This window comes from Cydia fagiglandana, chromosome 18, assembly GCF_963556715.1.
Source record: "Cydia fagiglandana chromosome 18, ilCydFagi1.1, whole genome shotgun sequence".
NCBI lineage: Eukaryota > Metazoa > Arthropoda > Insecta > Lepidoptera > Tortricidae > Cydia > Cydia fagiglandana.
Window position 1 is genome coordinate 4,970,606 of NC_085949.1, and position 12,832 is coordinate 4,983,437.

Sequence of the window (12,832 nt, forward strand, 5' to 3'; positions counted from 1 at the left end):
GTCAATATATATTAAAAAGAGGGTAGGTCCAAGGACGCTGCCTTGTGGAACGCCATAAGTAACCTTTTGTTCCGAGCTAAGAAGTTCCCCTACTCTCACAGCCTGTGTCCTATTTGTCAAGTAATCGGTTAGTAGTAGAAGTGGAAGACCTCGAACACCTATGTTTTCTAACCTTTTGAGAAGGATGGGGACAGAGACTGTATCAAAGGCCTTTTTTATATCAAGAAATAATCCTAAGACTTTTTTGTGGTGGTCAATTTGGTTAACTATATGTGAAGTTACATTTCTAACTGCATCACTGGTGGATTTACGTTCCCTGAAACCAAATTGGTTAGCCGAAAGTACATTATTTTTCTCCAAATGTGATCTAAGTCTATTATTTATAAGTTTTTCGATTACTTTAGATAGTGATGGCAACAAGGAAATTGGTCTATAATTGGTTATACAGTCTCTGTCCCCCGATTTGAATACTGGGATGACTACGGATTTCTTCAGAGAATCAGGAAACTTCCCTTCCTGAAAACAGCGATTAAAGATGTTTGCCAATGGTTTGCTAAGTACCGTAGCGCCCATTTTGAGGAAAATTGAAGAGATTCCATCCCAACCAGTGGCTGAACTCGAATTTAAGTTGCAAATTATTTGTTTTATTTCCCTATCATCCGTAGGTGTTAAAAACATAGAGTTAGAATTTGAGTTTGTCATTTTTATTAAGTTGGCTCTCTGATGTTCAGATAATTGAGAATTGCGAAGAATCTCATTGGCTAATTCTTTACCGATACTAGTAAAATATTGATTAGCATAATTTACCGACTCTAAGGGGCTAGATTTCAGTTTAAGTAAATTGGTGTTTTTATCTTGATTATCTATATTACAGATGCACTTGATTAGTTCCCATTGTTTTTTAACATTACGCGAGTTAGTTTTAATTTGTTGTCTTTGATAAGCCCTTTTTAGATTATTGAGAAGGTTATTGCATGTGTTACGATACCTACGATAGGTTATTTTTAAAATAGTATTGTTAGGGTCCTTTTTCAATTTTAGATGTAAATGGTCCCTATTCCGCATACACCTTATTAGCCCTGGAGTAATCCATGGCTTGATATTGTGTTAAGAGGTAAGAACTCTCTATGCTTAATATCAGTCCTCGATCTTCTTTTGTTTTCGAGTTATTCAGGATAATGTAAAATCATCAGTGTATCATTGAAAGTGTCATATTTTGCAAACCGTTCAAGTGAGACCCTGCGAATACATCTTTAAATAACTTACTTGCAAGACCGAAGTGATCCCATAAGTGTTCCGTGAACAAAGTTTTGTACGGAACTCTAAAAATATACTTTAGAAGTAGAAATGCATCAAATTTAACACTAAGGGCTCGGCCACGACATTGAGCGACTTGCGACGGCGGCAACGATAACCATAGTTTAAAACGAGACACAGCGACCGGACCGTTCGTTCCTACCTATGGTTGTCGCTGCCGCCGTCGCCAGTCGCATAATGTTGTGGCCGAGCCGTAATGTCCACAACACACAACTCTATAGTTAGGTAGATATTGACGGGCTTCGAGCAATACGGAAGGGAGGCAGCATTCGCACTATTTCCCCTCTGCCGAGGTAAAAGATTAGCGCGTCAATCTAATCTAGCGCGGGTAATAAAACTAGTTGCACTTGGATTTTTCACTAGACCGAGTCCAGACGCGCGCGTGAACACTGCTGCACAAAAATGCCTGTTTGCTCGGTTTTTTGTTATAAAAAGAGGTCGGGGACATCAAATTTACAAAAAGAAAGTGTTACATTTCACATGTAATATTTTTTTTACATATCATACGTTAAATTACATTTAAATACAATTATTATATTTTAGTCTCAAGTAATTGTTGGATTTATCGATTTTGCTCGCTCAGTACAAATTGCGGATCGGTCGAGCGACAAATCCGACTTCACATCTCTCAGAATACAATGACATACTTCAACGAAAATGTGTTAGTGTGCGTGTTGTGACACTAGTCACTCGTCCGTACACAAAAAGAGATCGAGGTTTGCAAGATTTGTCTTTGACGTGTGTCATTTTCTATGTATTTGTGTCGTCATTACAGATTGGATTTTGTATGTAAGTGTGTGAGAAATGCGACTGTGTGCACTGTGCACCTTTCCCCCCGCGAAAAATGCCAGAAAGATTTGTACGGCGAGATATCGCTTGGGCCCCTCCCTTCCGACGTGTCGGAAGCCGGTGTTGCTCGAAGTTGACGGGACATTATCAGAATCTAACCTTATCTCCTAAGTTTCTTATAAATAGGTTATTTTATTTCCCCAATATTTTACCGACCTAATACTTATTCTTTCTTTTCTAACTTACCCTTCTTCATTATATCCCATAACAGCTGAAGGTGAAGCCTCAAAACTGACCGCGGCGAAGGAAGAGCGCATACAAACTGAGACAGGAGGCACGTAATGTCAATATTTTAGATACGTATGTGTTTAAAATTTGATAATATGCATTTATGCAATCGACCTGTTAACTACACATTAGCATGACGATGTCATAACCACATAACAGCACGTTGTCTTACTGTAGCCAAATGTAACTTACATAAACTAATGATATGAGCCAAAGTAAAAGTAAAAAGTCAAAGTTTGGTTTTGCGAGCCACATTAGGGCATTTCATAATCCGGATAAGAATTGTTGATGGAGTCTTCATCGCCGGATGTGGCAAGGAAGGAAGAGAGAGAGAATATTTATGACTTACCAATTTTACAAATCCACTAAAACCGTTGTTTCTTAGCCGGTGTCAATATTCCTGACCTTGCCTAAATATACTCCGACACACTCGCATTGTCAGTAAAAAAGGCGGCAAATTAAAAAAATCTAGGCACGAAGTGTTGACTTCCCCTAGAATTTTTGAATTTCGCGTCTTTTTCCACTGACCAGGTGGGTGTGTTTGACTATACATTATAAGTTTATACCTAAAACTAATAAGACTGAAAAAGAAGAGGCTATATAGGGTAAGATGACAACAATACCAACCTTAATAGCTCTTTGGCTGTCTCAGGTCTCAGGGCTATATAACCGCGAAAATCGAAGTTCGCAAATTACGGGCATTTTTCTCTGTCACTCTAATTACGCCTTCATTGGAGTAAAAGAGAAAGATCCCCGCAATTTGCGAATTTCGGTTTTGGCGGTAGCCCCTCAGGTTAGCAAAGCTTTTTGCTTAATAGCCTGAAAATCTAAAATAGGCCCTTGAGGCATTGTACCAAGGATGCTGGCGGCATTTCCTCGCTGTATCGCAATGCTGAAAATGTGTTCTTTGCCTGAACTTTCAAGACCACGGGTGCTAGGTTTAAGAAATCTTAGATTATTTCTCCGTTTTTAAGCAATATTAGCGCTTTTAATTGTAATTGTCTAAATATATCGATGTGATTAAATGAGAGCTTGTTAAATGTTTAATTTGCACCGTCTATTCGCTAGATATTTGAACTGGTCATTAATCCTAATCTAGTTTGATGGTTTATCTCGCGTATTTTTAGTCACAAGCGCGATATGGACGCGCGTAGTACGTCGCGCGGATAGTGTGGCCACTGCTCAATTGCTCATGCACAGTTAGTGCTTGAAAATGCTCCGAAACATGTCGCGCGTGTAACTAGAAATACACGAGTTAAGCAGTACAAATCGTACAATTAGTATGACACGACAGTTTAAACTCGAATGATTATGAATTGATATATTTCTTGCAGTGTTGAGCCCGTGTGAGCGACTCCGTGAAAAGAACGAGGCGGCCGAGAAGAAATACGGGAAAGGCACGTTCATCCCCAAGTGTGACGTCACTGGAGCCTGGGAGTCTGTGCAGTGCATGTCGCATATCGGTGAGAAATCTTCTGTATCATACTAAGCAGTGCAAGTAGGAGGAGATAAACTCGGCTCAGCACTACTACAGTATAAATGCGTATCCAGATTAGTCAATTTTTCGCCAATCTGATTCAATATCGGTCATTATCACCGAATTCAACCGCCGATAATGACCGATATTACCGATAAAATGAGGTGCGGATGCAAGAATATCAATTTGTGAGGCCAGTATTTAGTTCTAGGGCACTTTTTCAATTTAGAGGGCTCTAATATCACCATAAATCTGAAATTGGAGATTGACGCCAATTTCATTTCTGATCGAATCGACTGATTTGATCAGTCCCGTCTGGATACCACTTTAAGCAGAGGGCCTACCGCGAATCACTTTATTTGTAGCGTTTTAAATACTCATATATTAAGACGTCTTTTCTAATGTTCCTCATTTTCAGATGTTTGCTGGTGCGTGAGCGCCCGCGGTGAGCCTCTAAAGGGCTCTCTGGTGCGCGGGGCCAAGCCCTCGTGCAACTTCAGGCAGGCGCGCAAGTGGGCCAAGCGGACCGGGGACGACGAGCGAGCGCGAGCCGACGAAGGTATTACCAGTGGGGAGACACTCCTGACTTCGGTCGAACTCGGCACCGCTCAGCTCAGCATTGCTCCGAGCAATTGTTAGGGTTGGCACCACTTGACTTCCTTTTGCGTGCACGACCACACTGATAAGATAATCACGATTTTTGACAACCCTAAATAGCCGAAAGGGATAGTGCCATATATTAGAAAGGGATAGCATGATTCGACCCTGAACCGCTCTCAAACTTCGGGTTTGCAGGAAGTGTCCTTTCTGTACGGTAGTACTATTATTTCTTCTGTGGTATTACTCAGAGATGTGACTTATTTGAAATACTTGTATTTAAAATGCAAATACAAAATGCAAAATACCTATTTTGTATTTTGTATTTAAATACCTTTTGAAGAAAACTATTTTGTATTTTATTTGAAATAGTTTTTGGGACCTATTTTCTATTTTCAAAATACAAAATACTTTATAGTAGGTAGGTAATGTAGGTAGGAGTTACAATCTCTTCTGATGTTACAATCCTGGCAACTCTCTCGTTCTTTTAACATGGAACTGTTAAATCTGCTGTTTAGTAACGTCGCACATGACCACAAGCGTAGAAAGTGGTTAAAAAGTGGAATCTTGAGTGTTGCGAGGGCTTCAAGGCACGAGCACGAACTTTTTGCCATGGTCAAACACAAACGAGACGTTTTCATCACACTAACAAGACGCATTATAATAGCTGTAAAACATTACAAATAAATGCTTTAAAAGTTGGCCGTTAAAAATCATCATCCATACCTACATCCTACCGGTTAATATGAGCAAACAACTAGAAATTTGCACTTTAGACAGAGGATTGATTTCAAAGAATAAAGAGAATCTTTTCAACTCGGAAATTCCGAGTAATACTTTTTAATTCAGACTAGGTAGTCACAAATCAGAGTACCTTTTATCGCAAAGTATTTGTATTTTAAAAAAGTATTTTGAAAATACCTATTTCGAATTTTGTATTTAAATACAAATTCAAAACCTATTTTGTATTTTGCATTTGAAATAGTATTATCAAGAAAGTATTTGTATTTTGTATTTAAATACTTTTTATAAAGTATTTTTCACATCTCTGGTATTACTTATACGTACAGAGCGGCTACCGCGAAAACCGAAATTCGCAAATTGCGGGGATTTTTCTCTGTCACTCTAATTACGCCTTCATTAGAGTAAAAGAGAAAAATCCACGCAATTTGCGAACTTCGATTTTCGCGGTTATAGCCCAGTACCTACAGAGATGATGGATGTTAAGTAGGCATTTTCCGTCAGTCGATATTCATTGTGTTTATTTTGCGTCACCAAGGCATTGATAGGCATTTTACGTAAGTTATCTATCCACTATCTCGTATATTTTGCTTGCAAGAGGGAGATGGGGAGAGGTCTTCTCAGTGAAGCCCAGAAAAAGTATCAAAGATTATTTCGCCCTTTGGACACATAAGATGCTTCGCTCTGTATACTATACTATACTTCTACCTACTTATTAACTAGCAAAATATGTCTGATGGTTTTATTAAATTGTTTATATAATATATACTTACCTGGCGCCAAACTAGCCAAACTCGCACAGTGTGATCAGGACTTATATCATAAGCCCGCTCCACACTCGTGCGCGAATCGCGGCGCGAAGCCGCGAACGCGAGTCTGGAGTCGATTTCGCATATCAGCGAACTAGACTCCACACTCGCGTTCGCGGCTTCGCCCGCGATTCACGCGCATAGTCTGGAGGGCGCTATACTCTTGTTAGGCACCGTAGAAAAAAGAATGTACTAAAATAGATACTATTTACCAGTTCTAGAAGAGCTCATCAGACAAATGACTGCGTTCCGCGCCGAACAGATGGAAGAATACGACGAGGAAGATGTATTTCGCGACGAACCGGTGGAGCCCAGGACTGTGGAGACTTTGAAGCCGATGGAGAAACTGGAGGTTCAGGAGGCCGAGCCGAAGAGCAAGACCGTCTTCAAGACCAAGTGCCAGATGCTACAGGATGAGGCCGAGAATGGTAAGTGATTCGGGTTTAGATAAGATAATGATTTATTTGCTTAAACATGCCATAAGACGTCCACTGCTGAACATAGGCCTCCCCCTTATGGGGGGTGAATGCTATAATCGCCACGCTTGGCAGGCGGGTTGGCGATCGCAGTCGAGTACACCGAATTTGAGGGACGCTGCTGCCCGTCCACCGGTGGTCTTGGACGTAGTTTAAGGACATACCCGGGTCCATGGTAAACATGGTACATTAAGTTGACATAATTGGTGTAACTATGCGGTTATCATGATATTTAGCCGAGGGCAGCATGCAAATGTTACCCGATGTTATCTAGAGTTTTGAACTCGATCTACTTACACAAGAAAATTAAGTGAAAAGCAAGCCCACTTCAAAACTAAGTGCTTGGAAAGTTTGAGGCTGAAAGAAGCTATGAATACAACGTGAATTGTATAATGTATGTCATTCCTTGACATAGAGGTTGATAAGTAGAAATACATACTAATACATACCTATATAGAGTATTAACAGATTTAGCTGAAGACATTACTAGGTAAGTCCCTTAGGTCTCGGTCTTCACTCTCCGGTTATCACCGTTAATGCAAACGAAACGTCAACGAAAATTAACGAACGTTAACGAAAATTAACGAACGTTAACGAAAATTAACGAACGTTAACGAACGTTAATTTCGCGCTTAGATTTTTTGTCATTCTATAAAATCTGTGTTTGTCTGTACGCAGCGTACCGCGCGATAACAGACCAGTGTCCTGTTTATCGATAGCTTGTAATTTGTAATACAACTAGAAGTGCCTTTCTAACAAAAGCTGTCAAAAAGTGACATCCGCTTGTATTACAAGTTACAAACTTTTGAGAAACGGGACCCTACCTTACGTCGGTGTATTACTGTATTTAGAAGTTAGTTACCTTACCTCTTGTTACCAGGAGATGGCCCCGCAATCCGCTGCATGCCGGACGGGTCGTTCGCGGCGCGACAGTGCGTGCGCGGGCGCTGCTGGTGCGTGGACGCGGCGGGCCAGCGCCGCGGCGCGCCCCTACCTGTGCTAGACTCACCCACGTCGGACCCTTGCTGTAAGTTTATTTTTGGACCTTGCTATACTTCCCTTTTCGCCGCCATTGACATGTAAAATATTATGTTTTATGAATAAATAATGAATGAATGAATGACTCGATATGAACTCAGTTTTTACATTTCGTGCCCCACATGCCATGACTTCATATCGAGTCGAGACATTGGTCAGGTTTGTGTCAAGCTAGTTAGATAATCTCGTGTCATAATGACAGTAATCTATATTTAAAAAAAAATAGATGAAACCATTTTAACCCCCGTGTGAGCCCCGCATAAGGCTCATTCCTTAAAAATGGCGTTGTCTTTCCAGTGCCAACCCAAATTGAATCAGCGTCCCTGGAGTTGGAAATCATCGGCACCGACGCCGCGGCGGCGGAGCGAGCGCGGGCCGCCTTGCAATCACAACTCGCTTCCCTCGGCGCTCGAGTGCCGGTCACGGTGACTAAAGACCGCTCCGCCATGAAGCTTAGAGCTGTGCTGGCTGGGCCCAGGGCTGTGGATGTCGTCTATCACGTGGAGAATCTGGTAAGTCGAGATTAACTTCGAAATTAAGTATCTCTTCGGGAAGCTGGAGCTGATTTGCCTTGAACTTTATTTCGAATCACTAGTTAATAGGTTAGGTATCCCAGTGTTATTTGGGCATTTTCATTTAGCTTGTACAAGTTAAGCGCGACTTAAGTCGTGTTTCAGTAACGTCTAACCGTTACATTCCTGACAAAATGTATGGGATTTGACATTGACCGTCAGTTTTGTAACGATTGCTAACCGGCCGTTAAAGGTGTTCAATGTGTGTTCAATTAAGTGAAAATGCCCATTTTTAACTGTTGATTATTTGTATTCTACAGTGATGTGAGGGTTACGTATTATTTATACAAGTTTTTTTAACTATACTTGGTCAAGCAAATCTTGTTAGTAGAAAAAGGCGAGAAATTCAAATTTTCTATGGGACGATAACCCTTCGCCCCTTCAATTTTTAAATTTGCCGCCAAGATTTGCTTGACCAAGTATATGCGATGCGAATGTGACAACCCTGGAGTTGGAAACGCCCATAAAGCCACTTACAACCAACTCATCAACGGAACGTATGCTTGCTTCCATCCTGTTAAAATGCAGTTCTAATAATCTTCGTCCTGACAGGTGAAACAAGAGAAGCTGTCAGGCGTGAACAAAACGTCGGCTGGCGCGTTGGGCGCTGACGTCATCCGCAGCGAGTACCGCCTCGCCGCGCAGGCGCCGCTCATGCAGCAACGGGAGATACTCAGCGAATCCACGGTATGCTCAAACTTTCCTCACCTACGCACAGTACATGCGCATGTAAAGAGAAGTTTAAACGCGCGGAAATACGCCTTTGAATTACTTACACTGTTGGCTTAAAAGACTCGCATCCAGGCCATAATTGTTAGAAAAAATTGTTACACTGTAACTGTACACACCAAGCAAACTGAGACTATGAATGTCAAACGATAGGGACGCAATCGTGGAAACTTTCTCTTTTAGTGAGATAAGATACTAAACTTTCGTATGATGTGTCGTTTGTTGTGTGACAAAGAAGCGTTGCCCTTGTATATTCAACAATTTCCGTGTTTGTTTTTGAGTTCGGCTAATTTGCAAGTATTTGATCAATTTTTTTTTTCAATCCGCAGGTGTCAGCAACGACATCATACCACACCGCGCTGATCGTCCTTGCAGCGTCTTCCGCATTCATCATCAGTGTACTCTGTGTCCTGGTGATGCTATACCGAGGCCGGCTACAGCGAGAGCCTCAAAAAGCCGAGCGTTTCTTACCCGCCGCTCCCCCCGTCTACGTTCTGTCAGCCGATGAGAAAGCCGAACTAGCGAAGGCTTTACACGCCCCTCCACCGCCAATACCCCCTCAAAATGATCACACTAGAATTTAGGTGCTAAGTCTGACTTGTTTTTGTTTTTTGGGTTTACGGTTGGTACGGTAGTGGTATCGTACAGTACTGAATATAATTAGTACTTAGGTAACGTTAACATTATATAATAATGGTAAGTGATACACGAGCGTACACTCAATAATAGGCATGTGTAAGTCTTGATTAAATACAACACGGACCATCCGTGTAGCACTGATCCAGCCCGAACGCATGCGAATCAAGGGCGTTTTTGTTAAAAGTGTGTGTGTTTCGCGTGCGTTTAAGCATGCCTAAAATACGCACGTGTATCGTACCTGATATCTAAGGAATCAATGGTGTGACGTTACTAAATAAAAGAGAAAGTCTCGAATATTATTCTTCAAACGTTTGAAATCCACTTGGACCATTAGTAACTTGGTAGATTTTTTCTTGCTCGCTAGATATTGATTAATCTGTATTCGTAATCTGTGGTAATATGAAAACTGTCACTTGTCATTTCGCGCTCTTTCTTTTCTAGTGCAGGTAAATGAGATAAAATATAAAATGGGGTCCAAAAACATGTCTAGAGCGACTATTGTATCGTTTTCTCCGATGCCAAGTCGATTGAATCGAGATTCGGCCTTGCATTGATAGTATTGTAGTTTTAAGCTTATTTTAAGGTACTTTAAGGCGCATCGCGCATGGGCGTTCGTCGGAGGTTCGACGCACGCCTGTACGCATCTTAGTTCCGCTAGTTGAGTCTCGCTCTTTTTTAAAGCCCACTCCAGACTATGCGCGTGAATCGCGGGCGAAGCCGCGAACGCGAGTGTGGAGTCCAGAACGCAGACCTGCGAAATCGACTCCAAACTCGCGTTCGCGGCTTCGCCCGCTATTCACGCGCATAGTCTGGAGGGGGCTTTAGGCACAAATATGGCATCGATATTGAATATCTACAGGGTCTACAGCACACAGCACTAGTTTAACAGAGCACTTGCTGATTTAAACCCCATAAAAGGGAGATGGGTAGATGTTATTTCATAACGAATTCTTCCACCTCTTTCATTCACCAGTTGTAAATGCATCGAGTGAAAAGGATGGCTGAATTTGTCTATTGCCAACCAAATTAAAGACCGTGGCTCGACGTAGAACTAATCTAGTCTTTTTCTTTCTTCATCACTTTTATTGTCACGAAAATGACCATCATGTCTTGCACCAATTTTGTAAATAACTGTAGTTTAATCATCATCATCGACATGTCTGTAATTGGTTGTTGGATAGAGTGAGTTCCCAGTTACACTGTTTTTATTGAGAGCAATTTAAGAGATTATAAATCATGAATTTATTTGAATGTATAAGTAATTAATAAAGAAATAATTTTGTAACAACATTTTTTTTACGAAACCAATACCTGTCCTATACTGCTATCCCCCATAAATATCTAGTTATGTCATAGACCTAGTATTACATAGATGAGCTATACGCGTGCCTCCGTGAGGGACAAAACATACGCAAAGCCACAATATTAAAAACTCGTTTTAACATTCCTGACAACATACCAAAAACAATCTACGTAATTCGGTCGGGTCATTTGTTGCCCACCATAAACCATACTAAAATTTTGGTGGGGAACAAACAAGAAGTGAGACTGTGACAAGGACAAGCAATAATACCGCTTTCTCTGCTACTCCTACTGAAATTTCCATAAGTGCATCTCGTTCGGTCGTTTGGCCCCTCCCCCGTGTCATTGTACCTGAGTTATGTATAGGTAAGAATCATTCATCGGTGCATGAAAGTTCGTCTGTAACTATAATAGCTGCACGACTTTATCCAATAGGTAGGGGAGACCGAGATGATTTGTGACAGAGGAGAGTTACGACATCGTCGATTATTTGGAATCTATTGACTAGAAACTAGGTCGCAATAGCGCGCGTTTGTTAGTTCAAGTTACGAGCTAACATACGCACACTGTTGCGACCTAGTTTCTAGTCAATAGATTCCAGAAAATCAACGATGTCACAACTCTCCTCTGTCACAACTCACCTCGGTCTCCCCTAAAGAAAAAACCGGGCAAGTGCGAGTCGGACTCGCGCACGAAGGGTTCCGTACCATAAAGCAAAAACAAAAACGGAAAAAATGCAAAAAGAAAACGGTCACCCATCCAAGTACTGACCACGCCCGACGTTGCTTAACTTTGGTCAAAAATCACGTTTGCTGTATGGGAGCCCCACTTAAATCTTTATTTTATTCTGTTTTTAGTATTTGTTGTTATAGCGGCAACAGAAATACATCATCTGTGAAAATTTCAACTGTCTATCACGGTTCATGAGATACAGCCTGGTGACAGACAGACGGACGGACGGACGGAAGGACGGACGGACGGACAGCGAAGTCTTAGTAATAGGGTCCCGTTTTACCCTTTGGGTACGGAACCCTAAAAATCAACGATGTCACAACTCTCCTCTGTCACAACTGACCTCGGTCTCCCCTAAAGAAAAAAGATAACTTCCTAGTTTTTGTTGCCAAGGGCATAGCGTGAACTAATCTAGCTGTGGGCGAAGTCGCATCTGCTAGGCCCTTTTCTTTCAATACGTATTCCCAATTTCATACAAAATGTTGGCTTCGCGAGGCCTCTTTAACACTTTCGCAACCGGGCAAAAAACGGCGCACTACCCCAGAAACCGGTCGTCTAAATATATATCTGGGTCAAACAGATCACTGTGTTACGTTCTTTCCTGTAGACATACTCAAGAGTTAAGGGCTATAAAGGTTAATTTTCTTATTTAACCCTTACCCACGTAAAAAGGTCCTCCTTTTATTTACAGAACTTTGATAAAATCATTACTTACATGCCCACAAGCTGTTAACTATTGCCCACAGGAGAGAAAAATTTACAGTTCGCGCGAACACGCTAGTTTTCTCTCTAAAGGAGGACCTTTTTACGTGGGTAAGGGTTAAATAAGATAATTAACCTTTATAGCCCTTGACTCTTGTGTATGTCCACAGGAAAGAACGTAACACAGTGATCTGTTTGACCCATCTGCGTACAAAACAACCCGCTGGGCGGGTTGTCCGGCATCTGAGCAAACATTACCTACGAGTGCCTACCACTCCTACCAGGCGGGTTCTCGGTAGTCAAAGTGTTAAGTGCTCGACTGTGGACGACGGGCTTAGCCCACGCCTAGCTACCCCACTGTTTGTAGCTTTGGAAAGTTCCGATTAAGGGCCTCTGGGCCCTCTGGTTCTAGTACTCAGGGTAAATATCGAAACTCGTTGCATTTCAGCAAGTAGCAACAACAAAAATTGTGTAGGTGTAGGAAGTAGGTTATAGCAACATTGCTCGGATTCCTAAGCTACTTGATAATTAATCAAAATATGTGGCTTGGCCGTTTCGCTACCGTCACATGGGTGAAAGGTGAAAAATGTATTCACTATTCATAATTTTTTATTATACAATAGT

At 41.5% G+C, this 12,832-nt stretch overlaps 1 protein-coding gene across 1 annotated transcript in view; it reads left to right on the forward strand.

The window, feature by feature from the left end:
- Positions 1–9,752, forward strand: part of LOC134673262 (uncharacterized) — a 152,276-nt gene extending 142,524 nt beyond the window's left edge. The window contains exons 18-24 of the mRNA XM_063531226.1: positions 3,729–3,857; positions 4,290–4,430; positions 6,234–6,446; positions 7,375–7,521; positions 7,830–8,044; positions 8,657–8,791; positions 9,163–9,752. Coding sequence (XP_063387296.1) covers positions 3,729–3,857; positions 4,290–4,430; positions 6,234–6,446; positions 7,375–7,521; positions 7,830–8,044; positions 8,657–8,791; positions 9,163–9,417 — 1,235 coding nt within the window. The 3' untranslated portion in view covers positions 9,418–9,752. The remainder of the gene's footprint in view (positions 1–3,728; positions 3,858–4,289; positions 4,431–6,233; positions 6,447–7,374; positions 7,522–7,829; positions 8,045–8,656; positions 8,792–9,162) is intronic.
- The last annotated feature ends 3,080 nt before the right edge of the window (positions 9,753–12,832 follow it).